This window comes from Notolepis coatsorum, assembly GCF_963971535.1.
Source record: "Notolepis coatsorum genome assembly, chromosome: 14".
Taxonomy (NCBI): domain Eukaryota; kingdom Metazoa; phylum Chordata; class Actinopteri; order Aulopiformes; family Paralepididae; genus Notolepis; species Notolepis coatsorum.
The window spans coordinates 327,707-344,863 of record NC_140178.1 but is presented as its reverse complement, the minus strand read 5'-3'; the positions used below and the strand labels follow the sequence as shown (position 1 = coordinate 344,863).

The 17,157-nt window shown below is 53.0% G+C and overlaps 1 protein-coding gene across 2 annotated transcripts in view; it reads left to right on the top strand.

The window, feature by feature from the left end:
• The window catches only part of stxbp2 (syntaxin binding protein 2), a 72,581-nt gene that overhangs the window by 32,015 nt on the left and 23,409 nt on the right, over positions 1–17,157 (top strand). For both annotated transcript variants that reach the window (XM_084329923.1, XM_084329922.1), the window contains exon 13: positions 9,322–9,402. In XM_084329923.1, the coding sequence (XP_084186049.1) occupies positions 9,322–9,402 (81 nt within the window). The remainder of the gene's footprint in view (positions 1–9,321; positions 9,403–17,157) is intronic.

Sequence of the window (17,157 nt, the reverse complement as noted above, 5' to 3'; positions counted from 1 at the left end):
CCCCAACCTGTTGTGATGTTTGTTACTGTGCCCCCCCCCCCCCCCCCAACCTGTTGTGATGTTTGTTACTGTGCCCCCCCCCCCCCCCAACCTGTTGTGATGTTTGTTACTGTGCCCCCCCCCCCCCCCCAACCTGTTGTGATGTTTGTTACTGTGCCCCCCCCCCCCCCAACCTGTTGTGATGTTTGTTACTGTGCCCCCCCCCCCCCAACCTGTTGTGATGTTTGTTACTGTGCCCCCCCCCCCCAACCTGTTGTGATGTTTGTTACTGTGCCCCCCCCCCCCAACCTGTTGTGATGTTTGTTACTGTGCCCCCCCCCCCCCCAACCTGTTGTGATGTTTGTTACTGTGCCCCCCCCCCCCCAACCTGTTGTGATGTTTGTTACTGTGCCCCCCCCCCCCCAACCTGTTGTGATGTTTGTTACTGTGCCCCCCCCCCCCCCAACCTGTTGTGATGTTTGTTACTGTGCCCCCCCCCCCCCAACCTGTTGTGATGTTTGTTACTGTGCCCCCCCCCCCCCCAACCTGTTGTGATGTTTGTTACTGTGCCCCCCCCCCCCCCCCAACCTGTTGTGATGTTTGTTACTGTGCCCCCCCCCCCCCAACCTGTTGTGATGTTTGTTACTGTGCCCCCCCCCCCCCCCAACCTGTTGTGATGTTTGTTACTGTGCCCCCCCCCCCCCCCCAACCTGTTGTGATGTTTGTTACTGTGCCCCCCCCCCCCCAACCTGTTGTGATGTTTGTTACTGTGCCCCCCCCCCCCCCAACCTGTTGTGATGTTTGTTACTGTGCCCCCCCCCCCCCCAACCTGTTGTGATGTTTGTTACTGTGCCCCCCCCCCCCAACCTGTTGTGATGTTTGTTACTGTGCCCCCCCCCCCCCCCAACCTGTTGTGATGTTTGTTACTGTGCCCCCCCCCCCCCCAACCTGTTGTGATGTTTGTTACTGTGCCCCCCCCCCCCCCCCCAACCTGTTGTGATGTTTGTTACTGTGCCCCCCCCCCCCCCCAACCTGTTGTGATGTTTGTTACTGTGCCCCCCCCCCCCCCCAACCTGTTGTGATGTTTGTTACTGTGCCCCCCCCCCCCCCAACCTGTTGTGATGTTTGTTACTGTGCCCCCCCCCCCCCCAACCTGTTGTGATGTTTGTTACTGTGCCCCCCCCCCCCCAACCTGTTGTGATGTTTGTTACTGTGCCCCCCCCCCCCCCAACCTGTTGTGATGTTTGTTACTGTGCCCCCCCCCCCCAACCTGTTGTGATGTTTGTTACTGTGCCCCCCCCCCCCCCAACCTGTTGTGATGTTTGTTACTGTGCCCCCCCCCCCCCCAACCTGTTGTGATGTTTGTTACTGTGCCCCCCCCCCCCCAACCTGTTGTGATGTTTGTTACTGTGCCCCCCCCCCCCCCAACCTGTTGTGATGTTTGTTACTGTGCCCCCCCCCCCCCAACCTGTTGTGATGTTTGTTACTGTGCCCCCCCCCCCCCCCCAACCTGTTGTGATGTTTGTTACTGTGCCCCCCCCCCCCCCAACCTGTTGTGATGTTTGTTACTGTGCCCCCCCCCCCCCAACCTGTTGTGATGTTTGTTACTGTGCCCCCCCCCCCCAACCTGTTGTGATGTTTGTTACTGTGCCCCCCCCCCCCCCAACCTGTTGTGATGTTTGTTACTGTGCCCCCCCCCCCCCCAACCTGTTGTGATGTTTGTTACTGTGCCCCCCCCCCCCCCAACCTGTTGTGATGTTTGTTACTGTGCCCCCCCCCCCCCCAACCTGTTGTGATGTTTGTTACTGTGCCCCCCCCCCCCCCCAACCTGTTGTGATGTTTGTTACTGTGCCCCCCCCCCCCCAACCTGTTGTGATGTTTGTTACTGTGCCCCCCCCCCCCCCAACCTGTTGTGATGTTTGTTACTGTGCCCCCCCCCCCCCCAACCTGTTGTGATGTTTGTTACTGTGCCCCCCCCCCCCCCCAACCTGTTGTGATGTTTGTTACTGTGCCCCCCCCCCCCCCAACCTGTTGTGATGTTTGTTACTGTGCCCCCCCCCCCCAACCTGTTGTGATGTTTGTTACTGTGCCCCCCCCCCCCCAACCTGTTGTGATGTTTGTTACTGTGCCCCCCCCCCCCCAACCTGTTGTGATGTTTGTTACTGTGCCCCCCCCCCCCCCAACCTGTTGTGATGTTTGTTACTGTGCCCCCCCCCCCCCAACCTGTTGTGATGTTTGTTACTGTGCCCCCCCCCCCCCAACCTGTTGTGATGTTTGTTACTGTGCCCCCCCCCCCCCAACCTGTTGTGATGTTTGTTACTGTGCCCCCCCCCCCCAACCTGTTGTGATGTTTGTTACTGTGCCCCCCCCCCCCCCAACCTGTTGTGATGTTTGTTACTGTGCCCCCCCCCCCCCCCAACCTGTTGTGATGTTTGTTACTGTGCCCCCCCCCCCCCCAACCTGTTGTGATGTTTGTTACTGTGCCCCCCCCCCCCCCCAACCTGTTGTGATGTTTGTTACTGTGCCCCCCCCCCCCCCCAACCTGTTGTGATGTTTGTTACTGTGCCCCCCCCCCCCCCCAACCTGTTGTGATGTTTGTTACTGTGCCCCCCCCCCCCCCCAACCTGTTGTGATGTTTGTTACTGTGCCCCCCCCCCCCCCCAACCTGTTGTGATGTTTGTTACTGTGCCCCCCCCCCCCCCAACCTGTTGTGATGTTTGTTACTGTGCCCCCCCCCCCCCCCAACCTGTTGTGATGTTTGTTACTGTGCCCCCCCCCCCCCCCAACCTGTTGTGATGTTTGTTACTGTGCCCCCCCCCCCCCCCAACCTGTTGTGATGTTTGTTACTGTGCCCCCCCCCCCCCAACCTGTTGTGATGTTTGTTACTGTGCCCCCCCCCCCCCCCCAACCTGTTGTGATGTTTGTTACTGTGCCCCCCCCCCCCCCCAACCTGTTGTGATGTTTGTTACTGTGCCCCCCCCCCCCCCAACCTGTTGTGATGTTTGTTACTGTGCCCCCCCCCCCCCCCAACCTGTTGTGATGTTTGTTACTGTGCCCCCCCCCCCAACCTGTTGTGATGTTTGTTACTGTGCCCCCCCCCCCCCCCAACCTGTTGTGATGTTTGTTACTGTGCCCCCCCCCCCCCCCCAACCTGTTGTGATGTTTGTTACTGTGCCCCCCCCCCCCCCAACCTGTTGTGATGTTTGTTACTGTGCCCCCCCCCCCCCAACCTGTTGTGATGTTTGTTACTGTGCCCCCCCCCCCCCCCAACCTGTTGTGATGTTTGTTACTGTGCCCCCCCCCCCCCCCAACCTGTTGTGATGTTTGTTACTGTGCCCCCCCCCCCCCCCAACCTGTTGTGATGTTTGTTACTGTGCCCCCCCCCCCCCCAACCTGTTGTGATGTTTGTTACTGTGCCCCCCCCCCCCCCCAACCTGTTGTGATGTTTGTTACTGTGCCCCCCCCCCCCCCCAACCTGTTGTGATGTTTGTTACTGTGCCCCCCCCCCCCCCCAACCTGTTGTGATGTTTGTTACTGTGCCCCCCCCCCCCCCAACCTGTTGTGATGTTTGTTACTGTGCCCCCCCCCCCCCCCAACCTGTTGTGATGTTTGTTACTGTGCCCCCCCCCCCCCCAACCTGTTGTGATGTTTGTTACTGTGCCCCCCCCCCCCCCAACCTGTTGTGATGTTTGTTACTGTGCCCCCCCCCCCCCCAACCTGTTGTGATGTTTGTTACTGTGCCCCCCCCCCCCCCAACCTGTTGTGATGTTTGTTACTGTGCCCCCCCCCCCCCCAACCTGTTGTGATGTTTGTTACTGTGCCCCCCCCCCCCCCAACCTGTTGTGATGTTTGTTACTGTGCCCCCCCCCCCCCCCAACCTGTTGTGATGTTTGTTACTGTGCCCCCCCCCCCCCCAACCTGTTGTGATGTTTGTTACTGTGCCCCCCCCCCCCCAACCTGTTGTGATGTTTGTTACTGTGCCCCCCCCCCCCCCAACCTGTTGTGATGTTTGTTACTGTGCCCCCCCCCCCCCCAACCTGTTGTGATGTTTGTTACTGTGCCCCCCCCCCCCCAACCTGTTGTGATGTTTGTTACTGTGCCCCCCCCCCCCCCAACCTGTTGTGATGTTTGTTACTGTGCCCCCCCCCCCCCCCCAACCTGTTGTGATGTTTGTTACTGTGCCCCCCCCCCCCCCCAACCTGTTGTGATGTTTGTTACTGTGCCCCCCCCCCCCCCAACCTGTTGTGATGTTTGTTACTGTGCCCCCCCCCCCCCCAACCTGTTGTGATGTTTGTTACTGTGCCCCCCCCCCCCCCCAACCTGTTGTGATGTTTGTTACTGTGCCCCCCCCCCCCCCAACCTGTTGTGATGTTTGTTACTGTGCCCCCCCCCCCCCCCAACCTGTTGTGATGTTTGTTACTGTGCCCCCCCCCCCCCCCAACCTGTTGTGATGTTTGTTACTGTGCCCCCCCCCCCCCCAACCTGTTGTGATGTTTGTTACTGTGCCCCCCCCCCCCCCCAACCTGTTGTGATGTTTGTTACTGTGCCCCCCCCCCCCCAACCTGTTGTGATGTTTGTTACTGTGCCCCCCCCCCCCCCAACCTGTTGTGATGTTTGTTACTGTGCCCCCCCCCCCCCCAACCTGTTGTGATGTTTGTTACTGTGCCCCCCCCCCCCCCAACCTGTTGTGATGTTTGTTACTGTGCCCCCCCCCCCCCCCAACCTGTTGTGATGTTTGTTACTGTGCCCCCCCCCCCCCCAACCTGTTGTGATGTTTGTTACTGTGCCCCCCCCCCCCCCAACCTGTTGTGATGTTTGTTACTGTGCCCCCCCCCCCCCAACCTGTTGTGATGTTTGTTACTGTGCCCCCCCCCCCCCCAACCTGTTGTGATGTTTGTTACTGTGCCCCCCCCCCCCCCCAACCTGTTGTGATGTTTGTTACTGTGCCCCCCCCCCCCCCCAACCTGTTGTGATGTTTGTTACTGTGCCCCCCCCCCCCCAACCTGTTGTGATGTTTGTTACTGTGCCCCCCCCCCCCAACCTGTTGTGATGTTTGTTACTGTGCCCCCCCCCCCCCCAACCTGTTGTGATGTTTGTTACTGTGCCCCCCCCCCCCCCCAACCTGTTGTGATGTTTGTTACTGTGCCCCCCCCCCCCCCAACCTGTTGTGATGTTTGTTACTGTGCCCCCCCCCCCCCCCAACCTGTTGTGATGTTTGTTACTGTGCCCCCCCCCCCCCCAACCTGTTGTGATGTTTGTTACTGTGCCCCCCCCCCCCCCCAACCTGTTGTGATGTTTGTTACTGTGCCCCCCCCCCCCCCCAACCTGTTGTGATGTTTGTTACTGTGCCCCCCCCCCCCCCCAACCTGTTGTGATGTTTGTTACTGTGCCCCCCCCCCCCCAACCTGTTGTGATGTTTGTTACTGTGCCCCCCCCCCCCCCCCCAACCTGTTGTGATGTTTGTTACTGTGCCCCCCCCCCCCCCCCAACCTGTTGTGATGTTTGTTACTGTGCCCCCCCCCCCCCCAACCTGTTGTGATGTTTGTTACTGTGCCCCCCCCCCCCCCCAACCTGTTGTGATGTTTGTTACTGTGCCCCCCCCCCCCCAACCTGTTGTGATGTTTGTTACTGTGCCCCCCCCCCCCCCAACCTGTTGTGATGTTTGTTACTGTGCCCCCCCCCCCCCAACCTGTTGTGATGTTTGTTACTGTGCCCCCCCCCCCCCCAACCTGTTGTGATGTTTGTTACTGTGCCCCCCCCCCCCCCAACCTGTTGTGATGTTTGTTACTGTGCCCCCCCCCCCCCAACCTGTTGTGATGTTTGTTACTGTGCCCCCCCCCCCCCCAACCTGTTGTGATGTTTGTTACTGTGCCCCCCCCCAACCTGTTGTGATGTTTGTTACTGTGCCCCCCCCCCCCCCCCCAACCTGTTGTGATGTTTGTTACTGTGCCCCCCCCCCCCCAACCTGTTGTGATGTTTGTTACTGTGCCCCCCCCCCCCCCAACCTGTTGTGATGTTTGTTACTGTGCCCCCCCCCCCCCAACCTGTTGTGATGTTTGTTACTGTGCCCCCCCCCCCCCCCCAACCTGTTGTGATGTTTGTTACTGTGCCCCCCCCCCCCCCCCAACCTGTTGTGATGTTTGTTACTGTGCCCCCCCCCCCCCCCAACCTGTTGTGATGTTTGTTACTGTGCCCCCCCCCCCCCCAACCTGTTGTGATGTTTGTTACTGTGCCCCCCCCCCCCCAACCTGTTGTGATGTTTGTTACTGTGCCCCCCCCCCCCCCAACCTGTTGTGATGTTTGTTACTGTGCCCCCCCCCCCCCAACCTGTTGTGATGTTTGTTACTGTGCCCCCCCCCCCCCAACCTGTTGTGATGTTTGTTACTGTGCCCCCCCCCCCCCAACCTGTTGTGATGTTTGTTACTGTGCCCCCCCCCCCCCCCAACCTGTTGTGATGTTTGTTACTGTGCCCCCCCCCCCCCAACCTGTTGTGATGTTTGTTACTGTGCCCCCCCCCCCCCAACCTGTTGTGATGTTTGTTACTGTGCCCCCCCCCCCCCCCCAACCTGTTGTGATGTTTGTTACTGTGCCCCCCCCCAACCTGTTGTGATGTTTGTTACTGTGCCCCCCCCCCCCCCCCAACCTGTTGTGATGTTTGTTACTGTGCCCCCCCCCCCCCCCCCCAACCTGTTGTGATGTTTGTTACTGTGCCCCCCCCCCCCCCCCAACCTGTTGTGATGTTTGTTACTGTGCCCCCCCCCCCCAACCTGTTGTGATGTTTGTTACTGTGCCCCCCCCCCCCAACCTGTTGTGATGTTTGTTACTGTGCCCCCCCCCCCCCCAACCTGTTGTGATGTTTGTTACTGTGCCCCCCCCCCCCCCAACCTGTTGTGATGTTTGTTACTGTGCCCCCCCCCCCCCCCCCCAACCTGTTGTGATGTTTGTTACTGTGCCCCCCCCCCCCCCAACCTGTTGTGATGTTTGTTACTGTGCCCCCCCCCCCCCTCCCCAACCTGTTGTGATGTTTGTTACTGTGCCCCCCCCCCCCCAACCTGTTGTGATGTTTGTTACTGTGCCCCCCCCCCCAACCTGTTGTGATGTTTGTTACTGTGCCCCCCCCCCCCCAACCTGTTGTGATGTTTGTTACTGTGCCCCCCCCCCCCCAACCTGTTGTGATGTTTGTTACTGTGCCCCCCCCCCCCCCAACCTGTTGTGATGTTTGTTACTGTGCCCCCCCCCCCCCCCCCAACCTGTTGTGATGTTTGTTACTGTGCCCCCCCCCCCCCCCAACCTGTTGTGATGTTTGTTACTGTGCCCCCCCCCCCCCAACTGTTGTGATGTTTGTTACTGTGCCCCCCCCCCCCCCAACCTGTTGTGATGTTTGTTACTGTGCCCCCCCCCCCCCAACCTGTTGTGATGTTTGTTACTGTGCCCCCCCCCCCCCCAACCTGTTGTGATGTTTGTTACTGTGCCCCCCCCCCCCAACCTGTTGTGATGTTTGTTACTGTGCCCCCCCCCCCCCCCAACCTGTTGTGATGTTTGTTACTGTGCCCCCCCCCCCCCCAACCTGTTGTGATGTTTGTTACTGTGCCCCCCCCCCCCCCCAACCTGTTGTGATGTTTGTTACTGTGCCCCCCCCCCCCCAACCTGTTGTGATGTTTGTTACTGTGCCCCCCCCCCCCAACCTGTTGTGATGTTTGTTACTGTGCCCCCCCCCCCCCAACCTGTTGTGATGTTTGTTACTGTGCCCCCCCCCCCCCCCAACCTGTTGTGATGTTTGTTACTGTGCCCCCCCCCCCAACCTGTTGTGATGTTTGTTACTGTGCCCCCCCCCCCCCCCAACCTGTTGTGATGTTTGTTACTGTGCCCCCCCCCCCCCAACCTGTTGTGATGTTTGTTACTGTGCCCCCCCCCCCCCCCAACCTGTTGTGATGTTTGTTACTGTGCCCCCCCCCCCCCCCAACCTGTTGTGATGTTTGTTACTGTGCCCCCCCCCCCCCAACCTGTTGTGATGTTTGTTACTGTGCCCCCCCCCCCCCAACCTGTTGTGATGTTTGTTACTGTGCCCCCCCCCCCCCCAACCTGTTGTGATGTTTGTTACTGTGCCCCCCCCCCCCCAACCTGTTGTGATGTTTGTTACTGTGCCCCCCCCCCCCCCCAACCTGTTGTGATGTTTGTTACTGTGCCCCCCCCCCCCCCAACCTGTTGTGATGTTTGTTACTGTGCCCCCCCCCCCCCCAACCTGTTGTGATGTTTGTTACTGTGCCCCCCCCCCCCAACCTGTTGTGATGTTTGTTACTGTGCCCCCCCCCCCCCCCCAACCTGTTGTGATGTTTGTTACTGTGCCCCCCCCCCCCCCCCCCAACCTGTTGTGATGTTTGTTACTGTGCCCCCCCCCCCCCCCAACCTGTTGTGATGTTTGTTACTGTGCCCCCCCCCCCCCCCCCAACCTGTTGTGATGTTTGTTACTGTGCCCCCCCCCCCCCCCAACCTGTTGTGATGTTTGTTACTGTGCCCCCCCCCCCCCCCAACCTGTTGTGATGTTTGTTACTGTGCCCCCCCCCCCCCCCCCCAACCTGTTGTGATGTTTGTTACTGTCGCTCTATGTTTCTGTGTATCATGCTGTTTCCCCTGCTGGTCTCATGTTCCTTTTGTTCCTTAGTGTTCCTTCATGTTCCTTCCTTTGTTCCTTAGTGTTCCTTCATGTTCCTTCCTTTGTTCCTTAGTGTTCCTTCATGTTCCTTTTGTTCCTGTGTATCTCATGCTGTTTCCCTGTTTCCCCCGTGGTCTCATGTTCCTTAGTTTCTCTGTTTCTCTGCTTCTCTGCCTACTGTCAGAGACTTCGGGTTCCTGAGAAGCGTTTTACAAATAAAATTAATTATTATTATTACTACAGAAGGTTAACCCTTTACTATCACACTACAGACGGTTAACCGGTCTGTAGTGTGATAGTAAAGGGTTAACCTTCTGTAGCGTGGTAGCGAAAGAGTTAACATGCTGTCGTGTGGCAGTGAAAGGGTTAACCGTCTGGTAGTGTGCCGGTGAAAGGGTTAACCGTTTGGTAGTGTGCCGGTGAAAGGGTTAACCGTTTGGTAGTGTGCCGGTGAAAGGGTTAACCGTTTGGTAGTGTGGCGGTGAAAGGGTTAACCGTTTGGTAGTGTGGCGGTGAAAGGGTTAATGTAACCAATGTAACCAAATGGGAGCCACTTAGAAAACAGCAGGCAGCCACAGACAGGCACCCGGGGACCAAGTTGTAATGTCGATACCTTGGTGAAGCGAGGGGCATCTCATTATGTCTCATATCCTAATAATGATCTCTGTCTCACCTGCTCTGACCCTCAGTACTCCACTCACCTGCACCTGGCGGCAGCCTGCATGAAGAAATACAAGGCCTCTGTGGACAAACTGGCCGAGGTGGAACAGGTCAGTAACACTAACTCGAGGTGGAGCAGGTCAGTCCTATTTGCACACAGTATACAGTAGGGATGCCCCGATCGATCGGCCACCGATCGTTATCGGCTGATAATCGGTATAAATATGCGATCGGTGAATTCCGATAATGAGTCATATTCGCCGATCGCGGAAACCGATCAAGCGGAGATCTCACTCGCTGTCTGTCTCAGACACACAGGACCTGCAAACTGCCGCTCCTCCTCCTCCCTTGCCCCGCCCGCACCCGTGTACAGTTTGTAAACACAGAGGACTGAGAGGAGGCTCCTCTGCTCGAGTCTATAGTGCATTCGACCGTGAGCTAACGTTAGCTACCTAGCTATCGTTACTGTTTAAACAAAATTACCCAGTCAACTATTCACTTTTAGTAGGCATTGTCTAACCGGTATCTAGCCGGCTAGCTACTGATAGCTCCTGATATCAACAAATGCTCCAGCAAGTCTAGTAGTGCATGTTGATACCTCCGTTAGCTCACGTTAGCGCACGTTAGTTCACTGTTCAAAACGAAATGTCCCATTGAACTAAATAGTTCACTGAGGTGTTGTCTTAACGTTATATAGCCGGCTAGCAGTAGCTACAGATAGCTCCTGATATCAATGTCTTATAACATTGATTCGATGCGTATTCGAGCCCCGGCTTGCATCGCAGTCACAAACGGGGCTAGCTGAGGGAGTAGGGTATATCTGCAGAGCCGCAGCCGCAGATATACCCTGCTGTGGAGATAGCGAGCATTTTGACTTGTTGCGTGGTGGCGATGTCTCGCAGATAATACAACTACAAGTATAATTATATAATATATATATAAAAAAAATATATATATATATTTAAATTAATTAAAATTTTTATATAAAACCAAAAACGATCGATATCGGATCGGTATCGGCCGATATGGCTCAAGACGATCGGTGATCGGTATCGGTGGCGAAAAACGTGATCAGGGCATCCCTAGTATACAGAAGTCACTAACCTCTTCCTCTTATGCAACACGGTACATACAGTATGAGCTCTTTTTAGTTTGTACTGTTTGTAACTCCTGGTTGGAACGCTGAGCGGAGCACATTAAAGTTGTTTTACACACATTTATTTTACAGCCAGTGGAGAAAATAGTAGGTCAATGTAATTTGGTTCTGTTGACTGGAGAATATGCACCACCCCTAACTTGACGGGAGTATCTGTGGGGTTTTTAAAAAGTCTTGAATTCATAATTCTCAATTTAAGGTCTTAAAAGGTATTACAAAGTCTTCCATTTAATTTGCACAGGTATTATATCTTTTGGGGGGCCAGCCCGGCTGTTGTTAACAAGGTGTTGGTACATTTGATTTAACAAGGTGTTGGTACATTTGATTTAACAAGGTGTTGGTACATTTGATTTAACAAGGTGTTGGTACATTTGATTTAACCAGGTGTTGATTTAACCAGGTGTTGGTACATTTGATTTAACCAGGTGTTGGTACATTTGATTTAACAAGGTGTTGATACATTTGATTTAACAAGGTGTTGATACATTTGATTTAACAAGGTGTTGATACATTTGATTTAACAAGGTGTTGGTACATTTGATTTAACCAGGTGTTGGTACATTTGATTTAACCAGGTGTTGTTGGTACATTTGATTTAACAAGGTGTTGGTACATTTGATTTAACCAGGTGTTGGTACATTTGATTTAACCAGGTGTTGTTGGTACATTTGATTTAACAAGGTGTTGATACATTTGATTTAACCAGGTGTTGGTACATTTGATTTAACCAGGTGTTGGTACATTTGATTTAACCAGGTGTTGTTGGTACATTTGATTTAACCAGGTGTTGGTACATTTGATTTAACCAGGTGTTGTTGATACATTTGATTTAACAAGGTGTTGGTACATTTGATTTAACCAGGTGTTGGTACATTTGATTTAACAAGGTGTTGGTACATTTGATTTAACCAGGTGTTGGTACATTTGATTTAACCAGGTGTTGGTACATTTGATTTAACAAGGTGTTGGTACATTTGATTTAACCAGGTGTTGATTTAACAAGGTGTTGGTACATTTGATTTAACCAGGTGTTGATACATTTGATTTAACCAGGTGTTGGTTTAACAAGGTGGTGGTACATTTGATTTAACCAGGTGTTGGTATATTTGATTTAACCAGGTGTTGATACATTTGATTTAACCAGGTGTTGGTTTAACAAGGTGGTGGTACATTTGATTTAACCAGGTGTTGGTACATTTGATTTGTTGTAACTGCACAGTTGACTCAGTTTAGTGTGTTGAGGGACGTGGCCCTCTGTTCATTGAAAGGAGAGGTCAGTTTAGCATCATAATACATGAAGCGTTCTAAAGTCAACAAATTAATACATGAAGCGTTCTAAAGTCAACAAATTAATACGTGAAGCGTTCTAAAGTCAACAAATTAATACGTGAAGCGTTCTAAAGTCAACAAATTAATACGTGAAGCGTTCTAAAGTCAACAAATTAATACGTGAAGCGTTCTAAAGTCAACAAATTAATACGTGAAGCGTTCTAAAGTCAACAAATTAATACATGAAGCGTTCTAAAGTCAACAAATTAATACATGAAGCGTTCTAAAGTCAACAAATTAATACATGAAGCGTTCTAAAGTCAACAAATTAATACGTGAAGCGTTCTAAAGTCAACAAATTAATACATGAAGCGTTCTAAAGTCAACAAATTAATACGTGAAGCGTTCTAAAGTAAACGAATGCATGGGATCAGTTCCACTCCTACACAGAGTGGCCTCTACACCTATACTGAGAGAGAGATGTTTGACAGCGAAACATGACCCAACATGATTGATTGCTATGGGAGATAAAAATGTACTTAACCTGTCCAGGTGATATATTAATAGTCACTGATGCTGTGGATGTTTTTGAACCACTAAAATGAACAGAAATGTAAGCTAGTTTCATTACTTGTTTGTCGACTATCTAGCTGATCTTTTTTTTACAACTTGTGACAACGGATAAACTGACAGATGGCCGAATCAGGATAGTTCAAGTTCAAGTTCAAGTTCTTTAATAGTTGTCATACAGAAGTACAGAATACTTTCATACAAAATGCTTCTTACTGTTACGCTCCAGAGACTGTGCTAGACAAGATAGTATCAAATAACATAATAACATAATATAGCATGAATTTAGAAGAAGAAAATGAGGTCACAGTTGTTCGGTATAGACATATGTACAATGTTCTGAGTTACCATATAATATACAATACACAACTATGCAGTGTACTAATGTACAGTACTATCTAGTGCAAAGCAGAAATGGGATGAGGTACAATTTTAGGTACAATTTACAGTAAGGTGTACGAGTTGTAGTGCAATCCTTCATCCATAAATATAAAGTGTGGGGAGTGGGTGCTACAGTGTGTTTGTTTAAAGTGGGTGTGTGCTATAAAGTGTGTGTAGTGGGTGCTACAGTGTGTTTGTTTAAAGTGAGTGTGTGCGTGTGGATGTGTGTGCTATGTGTGTTTGGTGGTTGTTGTTGTGTAGTGTTCATTCATTGTTCGTTTAGCAGCCTGATGGCCTGGGGATAGAAGCTACTTCTGAGTCTTTCTGTGCTCGCCTTGAGACTCCTGTATCGCTTGCCTGACGGCAGCAGTTCAAAGAGGCAGTTGTTCGGGTGGCTCGAGTCCTTAATAATTCTCTTAGCCTTCCCCTTGCAACGCTTGTAGTAAATGTTCTGGAGGGTGGGGAGCCCCCCTCCGATTGTGCGTTCGGCTGAACGTGTCACTCTTTGTAGTCTGCTTTGGTCTTTTGCAGTGCTATTCCCAAACCAGGAGGTGATGTTGCCGGTCAAGATGCTCTCTATTGTACATGAGTAGAAGTTCTTAAGGATCTTCTGGCTGACTTGGAACTTCCTTAGGCGCCTGAGGAAGTAGAGGCGTTGTCGTGCCTTCTTCACCACACTGTTAATGTGTATGGTCCATTTCAAGTCCTCGGATATGTGGGCTCCGAGGTACTTGAAGCTGTTGACTCTCTCAACCGGTGCCCCGTCGATGCTGAGGGGGCTGTAGTCCTTGACCCCCGACCTCCTGAAGTCCACAATCATCTCCTTTGTTTTGCTGACGTTCAGGGAGAGGCTGTTTTCCTGGCACCATCCCGCCAGGACCTTGACCTCTTCCAGGTAGGCCCTCTCGTCGTTGGCAGAGATCAGGCCCACCACCACTGTGTCGTCAGCAAATTTGACGATTGTATTGCTACTCCGCTGAGCCACACAGTCGTGTGTGTACAGGGAGTAGAGGAGGGGACTCAGAACACAGCCCTGGGGGGCCCCTATGTTGAGGGTGATGGATGAGGAGGTGCAGTTGCCTGCTCTCACCACCTGGGGTCTGCCAGTCAGGAAGTCCAAGACCCACTGGCAGAGGTCATAGCCCAAGCCCAGGTCCCTGAGCTTGGCTATGAGTATGGAGGGGACTATGGTATTGAATGCCGAGCTGTAGTCGATGAATAGCATTCTCACATAGTTCCCCTGCCTCTTGTCCAGGTGTGATGCTGCTGTGTGCAGCACATGGGATATGGCGTCCTCCGTGGACCTGTTGGGGCGGTATGCAAATTGCAGGGGGTCCATGTTGATGGGGAGGGAGGAGCAGATGTAGCCCTTTACTAGCTTCTCAAAGCACTTCATGGCTATGGAGGTGAGAGCTACAGGGCGGTAGTCGTTGAGGCAAGCAGGCTTGGATTTTTTGGGTACAGGGATAATAGTGGACTTCTTCAGGCAGGTGGGGATGACAGCCTGTTCTAAGGACAGGTTAAATATGTCAGTGAATACTGGGGCCAGTTGGTCGGCACAGACTTTTAGGACGCGGCCGGGATAACTGTTTAGATGATGCGATCTATTACAGGAAGCAGATTGGCTGGCTATCTGAAACAGTTTGATCATGTTGACAACCAGCTGTACAATACTTTGTACCGATTGACATGGCTTTCCTTCTGTTAAAGGTGCACTATGTAGCTTTGAGTCAGAGAAGTGAATCATGTCTAAGGTATATTTTCACAACTGAATAAACCAGCTGTCTTCGGAGGAAGATTGGATCCCTGGAACTCTGTTTGAAGCCAGAAAGCTTCCTGACAAGTTACTGTTTCACTGCTGCTGTTTACAAAGGCAGGGCCCGCAATTTAGTTAACAAACATATTCTAGGCTTACAACTGGTTCACAGTGCCCAATTGTTTTGAACTATAATTGATTGATTAAAGCTAATGTATGTGATTGATTGAAAACTTTATTAACAGATTGCAGAATGGGTACAATACAGTACAGCTCAATACACACCAGGCCAGAGAAAGACTTTCGTCTTGTTTACATCAGAGCCCTCCATTTTCTTTTTTTTTAATATGTTTTTGTAGATTTGTATTGTGTTTTTACTACCGGGCAGTCCGGTAGAGAGAGAGGAGGAAATGGGAGACCGAGCAGGGAAGACATTTGGCAAAGAACGCAGTGTCCGGGAATCGAACCCGGTCGGCCGTGCCGCCACGCAGAGCGTTACGTGGTTCGCCACTTGGGCGCCACTTAGTCCTCCATTTTCAATGTGTTTTCAATAACTAGTGATGTTTTCAGCCACAAGTAATGTTTTCCCAGATGGAGTATGAATTACTGTAGTAGTGCTCAAGCAATTGTTTAGGGAAATCTATTTTTAGAATGCATTTTTAAGAGCGTTGCAGCAGCAATAACCAGGTATTGCACGGAGTCACACACGCACACTACTGATTTTATTATGTCTAACAATGCACAGCAATATACCTGATGCTTAATGCGTCAGTCAGAACAGTTGGTTACCATTTGTAATAATAATAATATTACCTCCACTCTGTCTGCAGCACGTCCCTTCGTTCATGCAGCAGCATGTCCGCTTCAATATAAGTGTACAACATGTTGTTGGCACAATTTGGGAATGCACAAAAAACGCTGTTTTTATCTTTTAGATGACGCTAAGATAGCTGTAAAACACACCTTTCGCAGTGACTCTAGCAGAGAGGCTGGATATAGAGGCTGGATACAGGAGGACCGTAGGCAGAGAAACAAAAGGAACATGAGACCACGGGGGAAACGGGGAAAGCAGCATGAGACATAAAGCCACAGTAACAAAGATCAAAACAAGTTGGAGGGGGGGGGGGGTGTAAGGTTGTAGTGAAAGGGTTAAACGATCTTCATGAACTCACACCTTGTGGGATTTCAAAGCGAGATTCCTGTTTCAGTGGCAAACGCACTGGAGTGATCGATTACTCACAACTCTTCTGCACAGCTGGTTAATCTGAAGACTTAAAACCCTGACCCTGCTGTCCTGCAGCGTGGCTACCTGAGGAGAGCTCTGGACTCTCTGCTGTCCTGCAGCATGGCTACCTGAGGAGAGCTCTGGACTCTCTGCTGTCCTGCAGCGTGGCTACCTGAGTAGAGCTCTGGACTCTCTGCTGTCCTGCAGCGTGGCTACCTGAGGAGAGCTCTGGACTCTCTGCTGTCCTGCAGCGTGGCTACCTGAGGAGAGCTCTGGACTCTCTGCTGTCCTGCAGCGTGGCTACCTGAGGAGAGCTCTGGACTCTCTGCTGTCCTGCAGCGTGGCTACCTGAGGAGAGCTCTGGACTCTCTGCTGTCTGGCAGCGTGGCTACCTGAGGAGAGCTCTGGACTCTGCTGTCCTGCAGCGTGGCTACCTGAGGAGAGCTCTGGACTCTCTGCTGTCCTGCAGCGTGGCTACATGAGGAGAGCTCTGGACTCTCTGCTGTCCTGCAGCGTGGCTACCTGAGGAGAGCTCTGGACTCTCTGCTGTCCTGCAGCGTGGCTACATGAGTAGAGCTCTGGACTCTCTGCTGTCCTGCAGCGTGGCTACATGAGTAGAGCTCTGGACTCTCTGCTGTCCTGCAGCGTGGCTACCTGAGGAGAGCTCTGGACTCTCTGCTGTCTGGCAGCGTGGCTACCTGAGGAGAGCTCTGGACTCTCTGCTGTCCTGCAGCGTGGCTACCTGAGGAGAGCTCTGGACTCTCTGCTGTCCTGCAGCGTGGCTACCTGAGGAGAGCTCTGGACTCTCTGCTGTCCTGCAGCGTGGCTACCTGAGTAGAGCTCTGGACTCTCTGCTGTCCTGCAGCGTGGCTACCTGAGGAGAGCTCTGGACTCTCTGCTGTCTGGCAGCGTGGCTACATGAGGAGAGCTCTGGACTCTCTGCTGTCCTGCAGCGTGGCTACCTGAGGAGAGCTCTGGACTCTCTGCTGTCCTGCAGCGTGGCTACCTGAGGAGAGCTCTGGACTCTCTGCTGTCCTGCAGCGTGGCTACCTGAGGAGAGCTCTGGACTCTCTGCTGTCCTGCAGCGTGGCTACCTGAGGAGAGCTCTGGACTCTCTGCTGTCCTGCAGCGTGGCTACCTGAGGAGAGCTCTGGACTCTCTGCTGTCCTGCAGCGTGGCTACCTGAGGAGAGCTCTGGACTCTCTGCTGTCCTGCAGCGTGGCTACATGAGGAGAGCTCTGGACTCTCTGCTGTCCTGCAGCGTGGCTACCTGAGGAGAGCTCTGGACTCTCTGCTGTCCTGCAGCGTGGCTACATGAGTAGAGCTCTGGACTCTCTGCTGTCCTGCAGCGTGGCTACCTGAGGAGAGCTCTGGACTCTCTGCTGTCCTGCAGCGTGGCTACCTGAGGAGAGCTCTGGACTCTCTGCTGTCTGGCAGCGTGGCTACCTGAGGAGAGCTCTGGACTCTCTGCTGTCCTGCAGCGTGGCTACCTGAGGAGAGCTCTGGAC